This window comes from Pan paniscus, chromosome 20 (assembly GCF_029289425.2).
Source record: "Pan paniscus chromosome 20, NHGRI_mPanPan1-v2.0_pri, whole genome shotgun sequence".
NCBI classification, from domain to species: Eukaryota; Metazoa; Chordata; class Mammalia; order Primates; family Hominidae; genus Pan; species Pan paniscus.
Window position 1 is genome coordinate 25920542 of NC_073269.2, and position 22456 is coordinate 25942997.

Below are 22456 nucleotides of genomic sequence, written 5' to 3' on the forward strand. Positions count from 1 at the left end.
TAATCTTAAGTACAGAAAAGCCTAAGACTTTACTAGAACTACTAGAACTAATAAACAAATTTAATGAATTTGCAGATGATATAATCTTAAGTACAGAAAAGCCTAAGACTTTACTAGAACTACTAGAACTAATAAACAAATTTAATAAATTTGCAGATGATATAATCTTAAGTACAGAAAACCTAAGACTTTACTAGAACTACTAGAACTAATAAACAAATTTATTAAATTTGCAGAATACAAATCAACATATGAAAGTCAGTAGCATTTCTATACACTAACAATTAACTATCTCAAAATGAAATTTAAAAAGAATCCCAGCTACAATAACTTCAGTAACTATACTTTGAAATAAATTTAAGTAAAAAGGTGAAACACCTTATGTTATAATCTAAAGAACATTAAAGTAAAAAATTAAGTAATACACAAATGGAAAATATTACTCATTCCTGAACTGGTACTATTAATATTGTTAAATATGTGTGTCAAACAAAATAATCTACAGATACAATGTAACCTGTATCAAAATACCAGTGACTTCATAAAATGTTTTTAAATGTATTTAAAATTAATATGGTACCACAAAAGACCCCAAATACCCAGAGCAATCAAGCAAAAAAGAAAGGCTGAAGGTATCACACAACCTTACTTTGAAATATACTACAAAGCTATAGTAACCAAAGCAGTATATTGGAATAAAAATGAACACAAAGAAACCAGAAATATATCTATGTATTTACAGCTATCTAATTTTAAATATAGGTGACAATTTCTCAGAGAAAGGACAGTATCTTCAATAAATGGTGCTGAGAAACTTTACAGCCACATGCAAAGCAATGAGACCCTCATTTGACACCATATATAAAAATCAACTCAAAATAAATTAGAAACTTTCATGTAATGCTTGAAACTGCAATGAAACTAATACACAAAAGTAGAGTAAAAGACCCATAACGTTGGTCTAGGCAGTAACTTTTTTTTTTTTAGATGGAGTCTCGTTCTTTTGCACAGGCTGGAGTGCATTGGTGCAACCTCAGCTCACTGCAACCTCCATCTCCCGGGTTCAAGCAATTCTCCTGCCTCAGCCTCCCAAGTAGCTGGGACTACAGGTGTGTGCCATCAAGTCTGGCTAATTTTTGTATTTTTAGTAGAGACGGGGTTTCACCATGTTGGCCAGGCTGGTCTCAAACTGGCCTCAAGTGATCCACCTGCTTTGGCCTCCCAAAATGCTGGGATTGCAGGCATGAATCACCACACCCGGCTGGCAGTGACTTTATGATTTAAACTCAAACCCCAGGAAAGCAAAGGAAAAATAGATGACTCAGATTACTTCAAATTAAAAAGCTGCTGCACAGAATCTGATGAAATCAACAGGATGTGACAACTAAGAAATGAGAGAAAATATGTGCAAATCATACATGTGACAAGGGGTTAATATCAAAAACATAAAAATTCAAATGACTATATCACAAAAAACAACTATTAAAAATGAGTAAAATGCTTATTTTTCAAAAGACATACATGGATCCAACAGATACACAAAAAATTCTCAATGTCAATTATTATTATTGAAAGCCAAGCCAAAATAACTGTGAGATATATACTCACTTTTGATAGAATGACTCTTAGTAAAAAGAAATAAGTGTTGATAAAGATGTGAAGAAAAGGGAATGCTTGTACACTATTGGTATGAGTGTAAATGAGGACAGCCATTTTGGAAAACAAAAGAGATTTTTCAAAAAAATTTAAAATCAAACTACCATATAATACAGCAATTGCACTATTAAATATACATCCAAAATGAATAAAATCACAATGAAGGAACATTTGCACTTCTATGTTGTTCGCAACACTCAACACCTAATAAGTAAATAAAGACAATGTGGTAGATATATCTAGTGGAATACTCTTCACTTCTAAAAAAAAATTCTATTATTTTTGACCACATGGATTGACCTAGAGGATATTAGTTGAAATAAGCCAGGCACAGAAAGATTAGTATTTCACGATTTCACCTACACTTAAAGTATAAATAACAAATCTCATTGAAGTAGAGAGTAAAATGGTGACCACAAGATGCCAAGATATTTAGAAAAAAGAATGGTTTGGAAAGATGTCTATCAATGAATACATAATTATAGTTAAGTTGGAGGAATAAGGTCAAGATATTGTTTGTACAGCACTGACTACAGTTCATAATAGAGTATTGTATTTTTGAAAAATGGTAAGAGGATATTACAGGCTCTCACCACAAAAATGTTAACTATGTGAGGTAAAGCATTAATTACCTAGAATTTAGCATTTGACAATGTATATATACTTCAAATCATCATGCTTTACAGAACACACATTTCATCTGTCCAGTTAAGAAATGTATTTTTAAAACATTATAGAAGGATAACAATGTTTCAAATATTGTGTCTTTGTCATTAACTTGGCTGAATGGTATCCAAAATATATAGTTTTTGTGCTGTTTTTTTCGCATTATTTTTCAGCCACAACACAACCATAGGTACTCCGATATTTAACAGCATGTTCTGGACACAGCACAGTGTATGAGAGGAGCCAATGTAGTTTAGGGCTTCTAAGCTTGGGGCACCTGGAGTTTATGGTGCTGATGGTAATGGTATCATAGACAGTAAACGGGCAGGTGATGTTTATTGTCCCATGACTGTGAACACAGTAAACAAGCTTGCATGCAAAATAATAGAAAATGTTTTCATCCACAAGTTGCCAAAATTTCCAAAATTCTTCAGAGAAAATGACCAAGGAGTTGGCTATACTTAGATGACTCAGAATAAAAACTGTAGATTGCGCCACGTGCGGTGCCTCATGCCTGTTATCTGAGCATTTTGGGAAGCTGAGGCAGGTGGATCATGAGGTGAGCAGTTTGAGATCAGCCTGCCCAATATGGTGAAACCCTGGTCTCTACTAAAAATACAAAAATTAGCTGGGTGTGGTGGCGCACGCCTGTAATCTTAGCTACTTGGAAGGCTGAGGCAGGAGAATCGCTTGAACCTGGGAGGCAGAGGTTGCAGTGAGCCAAGGTTGGGCCACTGCACTCCAGCCTGGCAACAGAGCAAAACTCTGTCTCAAAAACAACAAAAAAAAAAAACTGTAGACTGAACTTCACCCACTGAAAAAAAATTATATGAACTGAAAATTTCTTCAAATTGTAATATCAGTATGGAAAAGAAATATTATCTCAAATTTCAAATTCACAGAGGTCACTTTATTATTTTGCCACGTTTAACATTCACACTTAAAGTAGAAGATTCTGCATAGAAATGTAAGTTACACTACACTATAGAAAATTAAATTTAAAATTCTTTACTTACCATTAGAACTCCTAAAATTTTAATTTCTAAAATATATTTTCTAGCAAATTTTGTATTTGCTACACTTTGTATAAAAATCTAGGCCAGGCGCGGTGGCTCACGCCTGTAATCCCAGCACTTTGGGAGGCCGAGATGGGCGGATCACGAGGTCAGGAGATCGAGACCCTCCTGGCTAACACGGTGAAACCCCGTCTCTACTAAAAACACAAAAAATTAGCTGGGCGTGTTGGTGGGCGCCTGTAGTCCCAGCTACTCGGGAGGCTGAGGCAGGAGAATGGTGTGAATGCGGGAGGCGGAGCTTGCAGTGAGCTGAGATTGCGCCACTGCACTCCAGCCTGGGGGACACAGTGAAACTCTGTCTCAAAAAAAAAAAAAAAAAAAAAAAATTAAACAGATATAAACAAGAAAAAAGAATAAAAATTTAACCTACAGAAACAATTTTTTTAACTTATTTGCAGTTGAAAGCCACTGGCAAAGGAGATTACCAGAGATGTTAGTTGATTATGTTACCAAATAGTATATTCTTACTGTCATTTACCTACACCTTTGAGTAAATGGGATAGGTTTCAGTTAGTGGCATAATAATGCTTCATTGAATGCACAATAGAATTAACATGTTAAAAAATGTATAATTAAACAATTAAGTTCACACAATCTGAAAATTTTAAAATGTACTGCATTTTATTACATAAAAGTACAAGTAGTAAAATCATGTACTACCAATTTTTTAACAAAACTTAAATGTTCTTACTATAATGCAAAAGAATATTACTCTAAACACCTACCTCATGCACCACTCAATATCATAAGTTAACCACAAATATCGTCTCCACTTAGATTTTCATCATGCATGTTATATTTTAATGTCCTTACTCTTCCAAAGAAAAGGCCATAAATAATGCCCACCTAAAAAAAAAGAAACTCTCCTATCTTTGATGCTGTGACAACTGATCACATGCTTTCACATGTCAATACAATAGAAATGAAGAAATAGCATCAAGTAATTTGAGAGTTGAATTACAGCATTATTAGCTTTTTAAAAAATCTGTACTTCTTTTCAAGGAAAAAAGTACACTTTGGGCCAGGCGCGGTGGCTTAAGCCTGTAATCACAGCACTTTGGGAAGCCAAGCTGGGCAGATCATGAGGTCAGGAGTTCAAGACTAGCCTGACCAATATGGTGAAACCTCATCCCTACTAAAAATACAAAAGTCAGCCAGACGTGGTGGTGTGCACCTGTAATCTCAGCTACTCAGTAGGCTAAGGCAGGAGAATTGCTTGAACCCAGGAGGCAGAGGTTGCAGTGAGCTGAGATTGTGCCACTGCACTCCAGCCTGGATGACAGAGAGACTGTCTCAAGGAAAACAAACAAAAAAAGTATACTTTGAATGTAATTACAAACTTCCAAAAAATCTTCGACTCCTTTTAAAGTTATGTACAAATAAATTTATCTACCGTTAGTTTGGGATCATTTTTTACAGTCAGCACTTTGATATAGTGTAATGTCTGAAGCGTCCATACCTTAGTTTATTTGTTTTTGAGATGGAGTCTCACTCTGTCGCCAGGCTGGAGTGCAGCGGTGCAATCTCAGCTCTCTACAACCTCTGGCTCCTGGATTCAAGTGATTCTCCTGCCTCAGCCTCCCAAGTAGCTGAGACTACAGGCATGTGCCACCAGGCCCAGCTAATTTTTGTATTTTTAGTAGAGACAGGGTTTTATCATGTTGACCAGGATGGTCTCAATCTGTTGACCTCATGATCTGCCCACCTCAGCCTCCCAAAGTGCTGGTACTACAGGTGTGAGCCACCATGCCCGGCCCTACCTTAGATATTTCTACTGTGAATTCTCTGATATTTACATAGACTTAATTTTGAATTAAATGTTTTAAATATATACTGCATCTGCAAAAATATATCTCAGTATGAACCCTCTGGTGCTGTCTAAGTTGTAGTTTTGGAAAACTTTTTTTTCAAATTTATTACATTTGCAGGGTTTTTCTCCAATCTGAATTCCCTGATGTTGAACAAAGTTGAAGCAACTGCTTCAGGGTTTTCTCTAGTACAAAATGTGTACAATAAGATCTGTGATACAAGTAAAGGTACTACAACCCTCTTTTATTTGTAATGTTTGTCTTCAAAATAAATACTGTAATTTAAAAGCTTATATTTTCTGAAAGATTTTTTGAGAGTAATTAAATTTATAATACTTTTATTAAGTACTCTCTGATGTTGAGTAAGATGTGAGCAGACATTAATGGCTTTTTCACAGTCTTTATATTGGTACAATTTTTCTCAAGTATAAATGCTTTCCTGGCAATAAGGTGTGAGTATTCATTAAAAATTTTGCCACATTCTTCACACTTGTAAGAGTTTTTCTAGTAAGAATTATCTTACCTACAATCAAGTGTGACAATCATTTAAAGGTTTTGTCACACTTTTCGCATTTTTAAAGTTCCTCACCAGTATGATTTATGTTTAGAAAAGTTTGAGGTGTTGTCAAAATTACTGTGATGTCTTCCAGCTTTGTAGTTTCTCTCCAGTGTAAGTTTTTTTTATGTTTAGTAAGATTTAGGGACCAGTTAAATGCTTTGCCACATTCTTTACATTTGTAGGGTTTCTCTCTGGTATGAATTATCTTTTGTTTCATAAGGATTAAGAGCCGGTTAAAGGCTTTGCCACATTTATCACATTTGTAGGATTCCTCTCCAGTATGAATTATCTTGTGTTTTAATAAAAGGTGAAAATACATTAAAGGGTTTGACACATTATTTACATTTGTAGGGTTTCTCTTTGGTATGAATTCTCTTATGTTTAGTAAGGTTTGGGGATTGGTTAAAGGCTTTGCCACATTCTTCACATTTGTAGGGTTTCTCTCCAGTATGAATTATCTTATGTTTCATAAGGGTTGAGGACTGGTTAAAAGCTTTGCCACATTCTTTACATTTGTAGGGTTTCTCTCCAGTATGAATTATCTTATGTGTAGTAAGATGAGAGGACAGAATAAAGCTTTTTCCACATTCTTCACATTTATAGGGTTTCTCTCCAGTATGAATTTTTTTATGATTAGTAAAGTTTGAGGAGTAGTTAAAAGTTTTGCCACATTCTTCACATTTGTAGGGTTTCTCTTCTGTATGAATTACTTTATGTTTAGTAAGGATTGAGAATATACTAAAAGCTTTACCACATTCTTCACATTTGTAGGGTTTCTTTCCAGTATGAATTACCTTATGATAAGTAAGAGTTGAGGACTTGGTAAAGGCTTTACCACATTCTTCACATTTGTAGGGTTTCTCTCCAGTATGAATTACCTTATGATTAGTAAGGTGTGAGGACCGGTTAAAAGCTTTGCCACATTCTTCACATTTGTAGGGTTTCTCTTCAGTATGAATTATCCTATGTTTAGTAAGGGTTGAGAATACACTAAAAGCTTTGCCACATTCTTCACATTTGTAGGGTTTCTCACCAGTATGAATTCTCTTATGTGTAGTAAGGTGTGAAGATAGGGTAAAGGCTTTGCCACATTCTCCACATTTGTAGGGTTTCTCTCCAGTATGAATTTTCTTGTGATTAGTAAGGTTTGAGGACTGTTTAAAAGCTTTGCCACATTCTTCACATTTGTAGGGTTTCTCTCCAGTATGAACTATCTTATGTTTAGTAAGGTTTGAGGACCGGTTAAAAGCTTTTCCACATTCTTCACATTTGTAGAGTTTCTCTCCAGTATGAATTATCTTATGTCTAGTAAGAGTTGAGGACTGGTTAAAAGCTTTTCCACATTCTTCACATTTGTAGGGTTTCTCTCCAGTATGAATTATCTTATGATTAGTAAGGTTTGAGGACTTTTTAAAAGCTTTGCCACATTCTTCACATTTGTAGGGTTTTTCTCCAGTATGAATTATCTCATGTTGAGTTAGTTGTGAAAGCATGCAAAATGATTTGCCACATTCTTTACATTTGAAAGGATTTTTTCCAGTATGTCTTATCTTATGTCTCTTTGTATTTGAATATTTATGAAAGACTTTCACATATTTATCATACTGAACTATTTTGCTCTGGGTAGTTGTCACACACCGGTTAAGTCCCTTATGACCTCCTTTGTGCAACTTATGCTCATCCACACTTTTACAGCCTTTCTGATATCCACATTTTCCATATCTTCTCAGTATCGCTTGTTGGAAAGAATTTTTTATATATTGCTCTGGCCTAAGGTCTTTGGCAAAATGAGAACACATAGCTGAAAGAAATAAAAATAACAAATTATTCCATTTACTCAACTCAGATTAATATCATTTACAAATCTAACTTATACCAACTATATAAGCAAGATGACATAGCAAAATACCACAGATCCTAAATCCTTTATAGACATATAAATGTAACAAAAACATTCTGACCAAAATACGTTTGTAACAAATTTATAAATAAGTAAAGTGTGTGCAGTGCCCCAGGTGATGACAATGCAAAGAGCCACATAGGAGAAAAAAGAAAAGTCTGTTACATTTACCCAACACACCTTTTTCTGCTGCCCAATATATCATAGTGCCTTCAGAAGTAAATTGCCAACTCCTGGTTTCTTTTTTAAAAGACTAAAAAAAGTAGTGTCACATACATCTTTATTTCTGGCTCTTAGGGGCCTTTTCAGACACTGGTTTCTATCTCCCATGACATAAAGTGCTAAAAGAAATGGTGGTATACTTTGGAATGACAGTTTGAGTCTGCTGAGACCAAAGTTAAGTGCTACAGCAGCAGAGACTGCAGTACCACATACAGGAAACAGGTTTAGCAAGTGATTACTGACTATTTAGAAAAAAAACGCTAACATACTTCTTTAACTTAAAAAGCCCACAAAATTTCAGACAAGACACAATCTAAGAAAACGTCTGAGAGACTCCCAAAATCTGTAGCCAAGACAACTGGTTTCAGACTATCCCAGGCCTAAGCTACATTATAAAGATTGTGACAGGGCCAGGCACAGTAGCTGACAGCTGTAATCCCAGAACTTTGGGAGGCCAAGGCGGGCGAATCACCTGAGGTTGGGAGTTCAAGACCAGCCTGACCAACATGGAGAAACCCCGTCTCTACTAAAAATACAAAATTAGCTGGGCATGGTGGCACATGCCTGTAATCCCAGCTACTCGGGAGGCTGAGGCAGGAGAATTGCTTGAACTCGGGAGGCAGAGGTTGTGGTGAGCTGACATCATGCCATTGCACTCCAGTCTGGGCAACAAGAGCAAAACTCCATCTCAAAAAAAAAAGATTGTGACAGGTAGCTTGTTTTTAATATCTAAATCTCAATCAAAGATTAATGTACACAAAATATTAGGGTAGGATGACCCCATCAAAAACATTACTAAACTTTCAGAAGCAACCATAGGAATATAAAGATGTATACGTTTTTTAAATTTAAAATAAATTAACTACACAGTGAATGAAACAGGAACACAGACAACTACTGAAGTTCAGAAAAATGAAGATAACAATAAAAATATTAAAAATATCAAAAAACATAAATTAGGAAGATAAAAATGTCACAGACAAGAAGAGAATCTTGGGAACTGCAAGATAGAGTAATCTATCATTTATAAAAATGTCTTATGAGATAACCAGTAAATTTTCAAAAAAAATTGGAAGGCCTGAAGAGAACTGGGTGATATAGTCAAAAGTCCTGGGAAAAAAAAAACAACAACAGTTGTCAAGTGAAAATAATACAACTAAAAAGAACTGGCCGGGCACAGTGGCTCATGCCTGTAATCCCAGCACTTTGGAAGGCCGAGGCGGGCGGATCACCTGAGGTCAGAAGTTCGAAACCAGTCTACCTAATATGGTGAAACCCCGTTTCTACTAAAAATACAAAAAATTAGCCAGGTGTGGTCACATGCCCCTGTAATCCCAGCTACTCAAGAGGCTGAGGCAGGAGAATCGGTTGGACCTGGGAGGCGGAGATTGCAGTGAGCCAAGATCATGCCATTGCACTCAAGCTTGGGCAACAAGAGTGAAACTCCTTCTCAAAATAAATAAATAAATAAATAAATTAAAAAGAACTGTCCAACTGAATAAAGGAAAGACCTTCCAAAATAACCTAATCCTGAAAAAGTATATTGGCACTGCATATGCCCTACATACCAAAGATGCTGAAAGGAGTTCATCCCACTGAAAATAACATGATGCAGGAAAACACATAATCATACAAAAATACATAACTTTCTGGGAACGATATTTACATACACAAAAACAGAATTCCTTAGCATTTTAATAATGATGCAGAAAACATTATTAATTATTCTCTAAAATTTAAAAGATAAAAGCATAGAAATGATTATAAACATCTTTTAATGTAACATAAAAGTAAATAATTAGTGGCCAGGCATGGTGGCTCATGCCTGCAATCCCAGCACTTTGGGAGGCTGAGGAGGGCAGATCACCTGAGGTCAAGAGTTCAGGACCAGCCTGGCCAACATGGTGAAACCCCATCTCAACTAAATATATAAAAATTAGCTGGGCGTGGTGGTGGGCAACTGTAATCCCAGCTACTTGGGAGGCTGAGGCAGGAGAATCGCTTTAACCTGAAAGGTGGAGGTTGCAGTGAGCCGAGATTGCACCATTATAATCCAGCCTGGGTGACAGAGAGAGACTGTCTCTCAAAAAAAATGAATAAATAAAAATTTAAAAAATATATATGTACATAATTAGCAACATCAATAACAAAGTAGAGAGCAGATGTAATGAGAAAGAATTTTTGTATGCAAATAAGGTTAATATATATATATATTTTTGTCTTTCAGATGGAGTCTCACTCTGTCGCCCAGGCTGGCATGATCTCAGCTCACTGCAACCTACGTTTCCTGGATTCAAGCAACTGTGGTGCAAATAAGGTTAATTTTTACTACATTAAAATTGTTTTATTTTTTAAAGTTTTTATGTAATTCCCAAGGTACCATAAAGAAAATATCTGTATAGATACACAAAAGAAAATAAGAAAGAAGTGAAAGCATATTAATACAAAAACCAAAGGACACAAAAGAAGACAGAAAGAGGGAAAATGAGGGACAAAGATACAAGAATTAAACAATAGAATTAATAAAATTACATTAGTTACTCTTTCAGAAAATTATTTATATATAAAATTAACTTTTCAATCTAGAGACAAAATTTTCAACAAAATGATTTATTAAAATCTTTCAAATACCAAGATTCATTTGCCTTTTTACAAGAGTCAGTTGAAATCTAATGATAAAAAAAAGACTGAAAGTAGCAAGATGAAAGTAGAAATTTTATGTAAATATTAACCAAATGAGAGAAGAAGAGGTCAAAATAATATTACACAAGCTACATCTTAAGTCAAAAAGTGTCATATTTAACAACATGTACTTTAAGTCAAAACTCTGAAAAGAGAAAAAAGGACACTGAACAATAGTAGATTCATTTACTGGGAACCAATGACTAGTGTGTGTGTGTGTGTGTGTGTGTGTGTGTACGCATGCACATCTCACATGAGGGTTTCAAATATATAAAACAAATATTGACGGAATTGAAGAAACACACAGAGAGCAATATAATTATAGTAGAATATATCAAGACCCCATTTTCTTAATAAAAATAAAACAAGATGGAATATTAGTAAGGGAATAGAAAACTTGAAATCAGTATGGAACAATTATTTCTAACAGAGGTATAGAGAGCTGAACATCAGGATACACACCCTTCCCAATAGCTCATACAACATTCTCCTTGAAAGGACCATCTGTTAGGCCAAAAAAAATTCTTAACAAATTTTTTAAAACTGAAATTTTATGAATTACTTTCTGTGACCAAAATGGAATGAGATTATAAAACAATAATTTAAAAAACGGAAAAATTCACAAATATATAGAAATTGAACAACACACTTTTGAGCATGCTGTTGTTCAAAGGTTGAAATAATTAATATTGTGTAGATGTCCATGCTGCTCAATGTAATCTAGAGATTTAATGTAATGTCTTTCAAATTTCTTATTGCACTTCTGAAGAAATAGAAACAGCAACCCCAAAAGTATATGGAATCTCAAGAGACTATACTCAACAATCTTCAAAAAAAAAGGAACAATGTTAGAGGTATCACAGTTCTTTACTTCAAAATACATGACAAAGCTACATAATAAAAAACAATTTTGTGTGAATATAAAGATAAGAAAGTAGACTAATAAAATAGAATCCAGCACATGAACTTTCACATATATGGTCATATAAAGAGTCATTTGCTTACCCATAATTACTGCAGCACTGTTACTGAAAGCCAATAGGTAAAAGCAATGCAAATTTCTGTTACAAAATCATTTAGTAAATATAATTTGAAATATAAAAACACTGGAATATCACTCAGTTTGCAAAAAGCAGAAAATATTATAACAACTATAAAGATAAATCTTAACATTAGTCAAAATGAAACGAGCCAGTCACATAAAGACAGAGATTGTATGATATGTCTAACAGTTACACTCTGAAACAGAGCAACAATGGTGTTTGAAAAGTGAGATGAAATGGGAATAATTGGTAGTTGTTTAATGTATATTAAGATTTAGCTTTACGGCCAGGCAGTGCTGTACTCCAAGCACTTTAGGGGGCCGAGGCAGGTGGATCACGAGGTCAGGAGTTCAAGGCCAGCCTGGCCAAGATGGTGAAACCCCGTCTCTACTAAAAATACAAAAATTAGCCAGGCATGGTGGCAGGTGCCTGTAATCCCAGCCACTTGGGAGGCTAAGGCAGAGAACTGCTTGAACCTGGGAGGCAGAGGTTGCAGTGAGGCGAGATTGCACCACTGCACTCCAGCCTGGGTGACAGAGTGAGACTCTGTCTCATACACACACACAAAAAAACAGATTTAGCTTTGCAAGATAAAAACATTTTAGCATATGTTGCATACTAATATAAATATAATTAATATGAATAAACTAAATATTTTAAAATCTTGTAGGTGAGGCGCAGTGGCTCATGCCTGTAATCCCAGCACTTGGAGAGGCTGAGACGGATGGGTCACTTGAAATCAGGAGTTCAAGACCAGCCTGGCCAACATGGTGAAACCCCATCTCTACTAAAACAACAACAACAATAACAACAACAAAAAATTAGCTAGGCGTGGTGATGCACACCTGTAATCCCGGCTACTCAGAAGGCTGAGTCAAAATACTTCCTTGAACCCAGGAGGCGGAGGTTGCAGTGAGCCAAGATGGCACCACTGCACTCCAGCACAGGAGACAGAGTGAGACTCCATCTCAAAAAAAAAAAAAAATTGTTTTTTAATTCTAAATTTTGCTGTGTGTTTTTGACAAATAAAAGTAAACAATAATACTTAAAAGAGATAAAGACTTATCATAGTTTTAAAAATATCTTTAAATCCAAAAATAATAGAGATTCACAAATAAATTGAATGTTAATATTAGAAGAATTTCTATCACTATTCACTTAGACAGGATTAAACAACCATTCACAACACACCTACACAACAAATACACAAGTTATAAAAAAAATACACGGATAGGCTGGGTCCAGTGGCTCATGTCTGTAATCCAAGCACTTTGGGAGGGAGGCAGATCATGAGGTCAGTAGTTCAAGACCAGCCTGACCAACATGGAGAAACCCCATCTCTAATAAAAATACAAAATTAGCCAGGCATCGTGCCACTGCACTCCAGCCTGGGCAACAGAGCAAGACTCCATCTCAAAAAAAAAAAAAAAAGGCCAGGCACGGTGGCTCACGCCTGTAATCCCAGCACTTTTGGAGGCTGAGGCGGGCAGATCACATGAGGTCAGGAGTTTGAGACCAGCCTCAACATGGAGAAACCCCGTTTCTACTAAAAATACAAAATTAGCCAGCCGTGGTGGTGCATGCCTGTAATCCCAGCTATTCGGGAGGCTGAAACAAGAGAATTGCTTGAACCTGGGAGGCGGAGGTTGCGGTGAGCTGAGATCACACCATTGCACTCCAGCCTGGACAACAAGAGCGAAACTCTGTCTAAAAAAAAAAGAAAAAAATACAGGGATAATATTTACACAAGCAAACAAACAGAGATAATTACATTGGCAGTAGACATATGGCTGATTCATATTTAATTTTGCTCGACATTGTCCTAAATTGCATTGAGTTAATCATTGTCATATACAATTTATTATTATTATTTATTATTATTTTTTGAGACAGAGTCTCGCTCTGTCTCCCAGGCTGGAGTGCAGTGGCACCATCTCGGCTCACTGCATGCTCCACCTCCCAGATTCACGCTATTCTCCTGCCTCAGCCTCCCAAATAGCTGGGACTACAGGCGCCCACCACCAGGCCCAGGTAATTTTTTGTATTTTTAGTAGAAACAAGGTTTCACTGTGTTAGCCAGGATGGTCTCGAACTCCTGACCTCATGATCCACCTGCCTCGGCCTCCCAAAGTGCTTGGATTACAGGCATGAGCCACCATGCCTGGCCTGTCACACACAATTATAATACAAACTAAAATATCAAAACACAATTAATTGGTGTGAGGTGGCATAACCTAAAAAATATAACTCAAAAATATAAAATTGCAAAACAAAATTAAAATATGAAATGTAAAACTTACTGGACACCATCAAGTAGATTAATATATTCATGAAAGAAATCCTAGAAAAAGAATACAGAGAAAAAGTAATATGAGGACATTTTAAGATAAAAACAACCTGAGAGCCAGGCACGGTGGCTCACCCCTGTAATCCCAGCACTTTGGGAGGCCAAGGTGGGCATATCACTTGAGGTCAGGAGTTCAAGACCAGCCTGGCCAACATAGTGAATCCCGATCTCTACTAAAAAAATACAAAAATTAGACAGGGTGTGGTGGCTCATGCCTGTAATCCCAACACTTAGGGAGGCCGAGGCAGGTGTTTCACAAGGTCAGGAGTTCGAGACCAGCCTGGCCAAGATGGTGAAACCCCATCTCTACTAAAAATACAAAAAAAATTAGCCAGGCGTGGTGGCAGTCCCCTGTAATCCCAGCTACTCCGGAGGCTGAGACAGGAGAATTGCTTGAACCTGGGAGGTGGAGGTTGCAGTGAGCCAAGATCAAGCCACTGCATTCTAGCCTGGGCGACACAGCTAGACTCCATCTCAAAAATAAAACAAACAAACAAACAAAAAATTAGCTGGGCATGGTGGCATGTGCCTGTAATCCCAGCTACTCAGGAAGCTGAGGCAGGAGAATCACTTGAACTCGGGAGGCGGAGATTGCAGTTAGCCCAGATCACATCACTGCACTCCAACCTGGGCAACAGAGTGAGACTTTGTCTCAAAAAAAGAAAAGAAAAACCTAAGAACTTTCCAAATTTTGATGTAATAAAAAAAATTTCTAACCAATAATACTTGATCCAAAATTATTTTACTTTAAAAACAAGATAAAAATAAAGACTCCAAAATAAAAGGTGTCGGTGTTCATCACTACTAGCACGGTCCTATGAAAAGTACTACATGGTGTCCAGGCACAGTGGTTTGGGCCTATGAGTCCTACAGTTTTAGCAGGCCAAGGCAGCTAGATCACTTGAGAATAGGAGTTCAAGATCAGCCTGAGCAACATAGTGAGACTCTGCATATAAACAAAGAGAAATACTAAAATGAGTCCATTATTTTGAAAATTAAAATGATGCTGGCCAGCATCATAAAACCATATATAAAATAAAGCTCTCTATTAAATGTAAACATACAGACACATATAGAGTTATTTACTATCATAATGATGGTACACAAAATCCTTAAGCTACTTCTACAGAATATGAAATATAAAATATAAATCTGTTAGTAGATGCATAGTATAAAATAATCTTTAATATCAATAACTACTGAAAAATATAAAGGTATAGCTTTTGTATTAAATTGAAGTTGTTACGAGATTAAAATATATCATTTTAGTTTTGGCTGGGTGCTGTGGCTCACATCTGTAATCCCAGTACTTTGAGAGGCTGAGGCGGGTGTATCACCTGAGGTCAGGAGTTTGAGACCAGACTGCCCAACATGGCAAAAACCCATCTCTACTAAAAATACAAAAAATTAGCTGGGTGTGGAGGCAGGTACCTGTAAGCCCAGGTACTTGGGAGGCTGAGGCAGGAGAATTGCTTGAACCTGGGAGGTGGAGGTTGCAGTGAGCCAAGATCATGCCACTGCACTCCAGCCTGGGTGACAGAGCAAGACTCTGTCTCAAAAAAATAAAATAAAATAAAATATATTATTTACATATTAAAATGTTTTATGTAATCTCCATTTCTCAAGACAATTACAAAGATAATATTTATCGAAAGTATAAATAAGGAAATGGAAAAATAACAAAAGCATGACACTACACAGAATAAACAAAAATAAAGGCAGTAAAACAAGAAATGAGAAAAAAAAATCTACAAGAAACACATAACAGTAACAGTAAAACTGGTAATAGCAACTCTATTTTAAAGCAGCAATCATTTTAAATACAAATTAATTAAACTACTTAATAGAAAGAAACATAATCCTAGGATGTTGTGAGGTCAAAGTGGGCTGATCACTTGATCCCAGGAGTTTGAGATCAGCCTGAGCAACATCTCAAAACCCTGTCTCTACAAAAAAAATACAACAAAACTTGCTGGGTGTGATGGCAAATATTTGTAACGCAGCTATTTGAGAGGCCGAAATGAGAGGATCATCAGAGTTTGGAAAGTTGAGGCTGCAGTGAGCCATGATCATGCCGCTGAAAACCAGGCCGATTGACAGAGTGAAACCCTATTTCAAAACTGAATGAATAAATACGCCAGGCATGGTGGCTCATGCCTGTAATCCCAGCATTTTGGGAGGTCAAGGTGGGTGGATCACTTGAGGCCAGGAATTTGACACTACCCTGGCCAACACAGTGAAACCCCAATTCTACTGAAAATAGAAAAAACTAGATGGGTGTGGTGGCACATGCCTGTAATCCCAGCTACTTGGGAGGCTGAGGCATGAGAATCACTTGAATCCAGGAGGTGGAGGTTGCAGTGAGCCAAGATCATGCTACAGCACTCCAGTCTGGGCAATGGAGTGAGATCCTTTCTCAAAAAGAAAAAAAATTAAAATAAATGAATAAATAAATAAAATTATAAAAAAGAAAAAGAAATAAAACATCTGAGTAACTGGAAAAAAGCATACAATATGCTGCCTACAAGAGAATGGTTTTAGCATTGTGTTGAATAGACTGAAAGTAACATAATAGAAAAAATTTATTTTTCATGCATATAGTAACCACAATTGGGTAAGGTAGTTATAATTATATTAGACATAATATGCTTTTAGTCAAGTACTAGCATGAGAACAAAATTGATATTATATAATGATAAAATAGGTCAATTTACCAGGAATCTATAACTATTATATCTCTCTCTATATGTATGTATGTATAAAACATCAGAGCTGCAAAATATAAAAAGCAAATACTGACAAAAGTGAAGAAATACTTACCAACATAATAACTGTAAACATCAACACCCCATTTGCAATAATAAATAAGAAAATAAGGGGAGGAGCCAAGATGGCCGAATAGGAAGAACTCCGGTCTATAGCTCCCAGCGTGAGCGATACAGAAGACGGGTGATTTCTGCATTTCCATCTGAGGAACCGGGTTCATCTCACTAGGGAGTGCCAGACAGTGGGTGCAGGCCAGTGGGTGCGTGCTCCGTGCGCGAGCCGAAGCAGGGCGAGGCATTGCCTCACTCGGGAAGCGCAAGGGGTCAGGGAGTTCCCTTTCCTAGTCAAAGAAAGGGGTGACAGACGGCACCTGGAAAATCGGGTCACTCCCACCCGAATACTGCGCTTTTCCGACGGGCTTAAAAAACGGCGCACCAGGAGACTATATCCCGCACCTGGCTCGGAGGGTCCTACGCCCACGGAGTCTCGCTGATTGCTAGCACAGCAGTCTGAGATCAAACTGCAAGGCGGCAGCGAGGCTGGGGGAGGGGCGCCCGCCGTTGCCCAGGCTTGATTAGGTAAACAAAGCAGCCGGGAAGCTCGAACTGGGTGGAGCCCACCACAGCTCAAGGAGGCCTGCCTGCCTCTGTAGGCTCCACCTCTGGGGGCAGGGCACAGACAAACAAAAAGACAGCAGTAACCTCTGCAGACTTAAATGTCCCTGTCTGACAGCTTTGAAGAGAGCAGTGGTTCTCCCAGCACGCAGCGGGAGATCTGAGAACGGGCAGACTGCCTCCTCAAGTGGGTCCCTGACCCCTGACCCCCGAGCAGCCTAACTGGGAGGCACCCCCCAAGCAGGGGCACACTGACACCTCACACAGCCGGGTACTCCAACAGACCTGCAGCTGAGGGTCCTGTCTGTTAGAAGGAAAACTAACAAACAGAAAGGACATCCACACCAAAAACCCATCTGTACATCACCATCATCAAAGACCAAAAGTAGATAAAACCACAAAGATGGGGAAAAAACAGAGCAGAAAAACTGGAAACTCTAAAAAGCAGAGCGCCTCTCCTCCTCCAAAGGAACGCAGTTCCTCACCAGCAACGGAACAAAGCTGGACGGAGAATGACTTTGACGAGCTGAGAGAAGAAGGCTTCAGACGATCAAATTACTCCGAGCTACGGGAGGACGTTCAAACCAAAGGCAAAGAAGTTGAAAACTTTGAAAAAAATTTAGAAGAATGTATAACTAGAATAACCAATACAGAGAAGTGCTTAAAGGAGCTGATGGAGCTGAAAACCAAGGCTCGAGAACTACGTGAAGAATGCAGAAGCCTCAGGAGCCAATGTGATCAACTGGAAGAAAGGTATCAGCGATGGAAGATGAAATGAATGAAATGAAGCGAGAAGGGAAGTTTAGAGAAAAAAGAATAAAAAGAAACAAGCAAAGCCTCCAAGAAATATGGGACTATGTGAAAAGACCAAATCTACGTCTGATTGGTGTACCTGAAAGTGACGGGGAGAATGGAACCAAGTTGGAAAACACTCTGCAGGATATTATCCAGGAGAACTTCCCCAATCTAGCAAGGCAGGCCAACGTTCAGATTCAGGAAATACAGAGAACGCCACAAAGATACTCCTCGAGAAGAGCAACTCCAAGACACATAATTGTCAGATTCACCAAAGTTGAAATGAAGGAAAAAATGTTAAGGGCAGCCAGAGAGAAAGGTCGGGTTACCCACAAAGGGAAGCCCATCAGACTAACAGCGGATCTCTTGGCACAAACTCTACAAGCCAGAAGAGAGTGGGGGCCAATATTCAACATTCTTAAAGAAAAGAATTTTCAACCCAGAATTTCATATCCAGCCAAACTAAGCTTCATAAGTGAAGGAGAAATAAAATACTTTACAGACAAGCAAATGCTGAGAGATTTTGTTACCACCAGGCCTGCCCTAAAAGAGCTCCTGAAGGAAGCACTAAACATGGAAAGGAACAACCGGTACCAGCTGCTGCAAAATCATGCCAAAATGTAAAGACCATCGAGACTAGGAAGAAACTGCATCAACTAACGAGCAAAATAACCAGCTAACATCATAATGACAGGATCAAATTCACACATAACAATATGAATCTTAAATGCAAATGGGCTAAATGCTCCAATTAAAAGACACAGACTGGCAAATTGGATAAAGAGTCAAGACCCATCAGTGTACTGTATTCAGGAAACCCATCTCACGTGCAGAGACACACATAGGCTCAAAATAAAAGGATGGAGGAAGATCTACCAAGCAAATGGAAAACAAAAAAAGGCAGGGGTTGCAATCCTAGTCTCTGATAAAACAGACTTTAAACCAACAAAGATCAAAAGAGACAAAGAAGGCCATTACATAATGGTAAAGGGATCAATTCAACAAGAAGAGCTAACTATCCTAAATATATATGCACCCAATACAGAAGCACCCAGATTCATAAAGCAAGTCCTGAGTGACCTACAAAGAGACTTAGACTCCCACACATTAATAATGGGAGACTTTAACACCCCACTGTCAACATTAGACAGATCAACAAGACAGAAAGTCAACAAGGATACCCAGGAATTGAACTCAGCTCTGTACCAAGCGGACCTAATAGACATCTACAGAACTCTCCACCCCAAATCAACAGAACAGACATTTTTTTCAGCACCACACCACACCTATTCCAAAATTGACCACATAATTGGAAGTAAAGCTCTCCTCAGCAAATGTAAAAGAACAGAAATTATAACAAACTATCTCTCAGACCACAGTGCAATCAAACTAGAACTCAGGATTAAGAATCTCACTCAAAACCGTTCAACTACATGGAAACTGAACAACCTGCTCCTGAACGACTACTGGGTACACAACGATATGAAGGCAGAAATAAAGATGTTCTTTGAAACCAATGAGAACAAAGACACAACATACCAGAATCTCTGGGACGCATTCAAAGCAGTGTGTAGAGGGAAATTTATAGCACTAAATGCCCACAAGAGAAAGCAGGAAAGATCCAAAATTGACACCCTAACATCACAACTAAAAGAACTAGAAAAGCAAGAGCAAACACATTCAAAAGCTAGCAGAATGCAAGAAACAACTAAAATCAGAGCAGAACTGAAGGAAATAGAGACACAAAAAACCCTTCAAAAAATTAATGAATCCAGGAGCTGATTTTTTGAAAGGATCAACAAAATTGATAGACCGCTAGCAAGACTAATAAAGAAAAAAAGAGAGAAGAATCAAACAGACGCAATAAAAAATGACAAAGGGGATATCACCACCAATCCCACAGAAATACAAACTACGATCAGAGAATACTACAAACACCTCTACACAAATAAACTAGAAAATCTAGAAGAAATGGATAAATTCCTCGACACATACACTCTCCCAAGACTAAACCAGGAAGAAGTTGAATCTCTGAATAGACCAATAACAGGCTCTGAAATTGTGGCAATAATCAATAGCTTACCAACCAAAAAGAGTCCAGGACCAGATGGATTCACAGCCGAATTCTACCAGAGGTACAAGGAGGAACTGGTACCATTCCTTCTGAAACTATTCCAATCAATAGAAAAAGAGGGAATCCTCCCTAACTCATTTTATGAGGCCAGCATCATCCTGATACCAAAGCCTAGTAGAGACACAACCAAAAAAGAGAATTTTAGACCAATATCCTTGATGAACATTGATGCAAAAATCCTCAATAAAATACTGGCAAACCGAATCCAGCAGCACATCAAAAAGCTTATCCACCATGATCAAGTGGGCTTCATCCCTGGGATGCAAGGCTGGTTCAATATACGCAAATCAATAAATGTAATCCAGCATATAAACAGAACCAAAGACAAAAACCACATGATTATCTCAATAGATGCAGAAAAGGCCTTTGACAAAATTCAACAACACTTCATGCTAAAAACTCTCAATAAATTAGGTATTGATGGAACATATTTCAAAATAATAAGAGCTATCAGCTATCTATGACAAACCCACAGCCAATATCATACTGAATGGGCAAAAACTGGAAGCATTCCCTTTGAAAACTGGCACAAGACAGGGATGCCCTCTCTCACCACTCCTATTCAACATAGTGTTGGAAGTTCTGGCCAGGGCAATTAGGCAGGAGAAAGAAATAAAGGTTATTCAATTAGGAAAAGAGGAAGTCAAATTGTCCCTGTTTGCAGACGACATGATCATATATCTAGAAAACCCCATTGTCTCAGCCCAAAATGTCCTTAAGCTGATACGCAACTTCAGCAAAGTCTCAGGATACAAAATCAATGTACAAAATCACAAGCATTCTTATACACCAACAACAGACAAACAGAGAGCCAAATCATGAGTGAACTCCCATTCACAATTGCTTCAAAGAGAATAAAATACCTAGGAATCCAATTTACAAGGGATGTGAAGGACCTCTTCAAGGAGAACTACAAACCACTGCTCAAGGAAATAAAAGAGGATACAAACAAATGGAAGAACATTCCATGCTCATGGGTGGGAAGAATCAATATCGTGAAAATGGCCATACTACCCAAGGTAATTTACAGATTCAATGCCATCCCCATCAAGCTACCAATCACTTTCTTCACAGAATTGGAAAAAACTACTTTAAAGTTCATATGGAACCAAAAAAGAGCCCACATCGCCAAGTCAATCCGAAGCCAAAAGAACAAAGCTGGAGGCATCACGCTACCTGACTTTAAACTATACTACAAGGCTACAGTAACCAAAACAGCATGGTACTGGTACCAAAACAGAGATATAGATCAATGGAACAGAACAGAGCCCTCAGAAATAACGCCGCATATCTACAACTATCTGATCTTTGACAAACCTGAGAAATACAAGCAATGGGGAAAGGATTCCCTATTTAATAAATGGTGCTGGGAAAACTGGCTAGCCATATGTAGAAAGCTGAAACTGGATCCCTTCCTTATACCTGATACAAAAATCAATTCAAGATGGATTAAAGACTTAAACATTAGACCTAAAACCATAAAAACCCTAGAAGAAAACCTAGGCATTACCATTCAGGACATAGGCATGGGCAAGGACTTCATGTCTAAAACACCAAAAGCAATGGCAACAAAAGCCAAAATTGACAAATGGGATCTAATTAAACTAAAGAGCTTCTGCACAGCAAAAGAAACTACCATCAGAGTGAACAGGCAACCTACAAAATGGGAGAAAATTTTCACAACCTACTCATCTGACAAAGGGCTAATATCCAGAATCTACAATGAACTCAAACAAATTTACAAGAAAAAAACAAACAACCCCATCAAAAAGTGGGCGAAGGACATGAACAGACACTTCTCAAAAGAAGACATTTATGCAGCCAAAAAACACACGAAAAAATGCTCACCATCACTGGCCATCAGAGAAATGCAAATCAAAACCACAATGAGATACCATCTCACACCAGTTAGAATGGCAATCATTAAAAAGTCAGGAAACAACAGGTGCTGGAGAGGATGTGGAGAAATAGGAACACTTTTACACTGTTGGTGGGACTGTAAACTAGTTCAACCATTGTGGAAGTCAGTGTGGTGATTCCTCAGGGATCTAGAACTAGAAATACCATTTGACCCAGCCATCCCATTACTGGGTATATACCCAAAGGACTATAAATCATGCTGCTATAAAGACACATGCACACGTATGTTTATCGCAGCATTATTCACAATAGCAAAGACTTGGAACCA

At 37.7% G+C, this 22456-nt stretch overlaps 1 protein-coding gene across 1 annotated transcript in view; it reads right to left on the reverse strand.

Moving 5' to 3' along the window:
- Positions 1-3994: 3994 nt before the first annotated feature.
- The window catches only part of ZNF708 (zinc finger protein 708), a 42743-nt gene continuing 24281 nt past the window's right edge, over positions 3995-22456 (reverse strand). The window contains exon 4 of the mRNA XM_008955518.5: positions 3995-7566. Coding sequence (XP_008953766.3) covers positions 6101-7566 — 1466 coding nt within the window. The 3' untranslated portion in view covers positions 3995-6100. The remainder of the gene's footprint in view (positions 7567-22456) is intronic.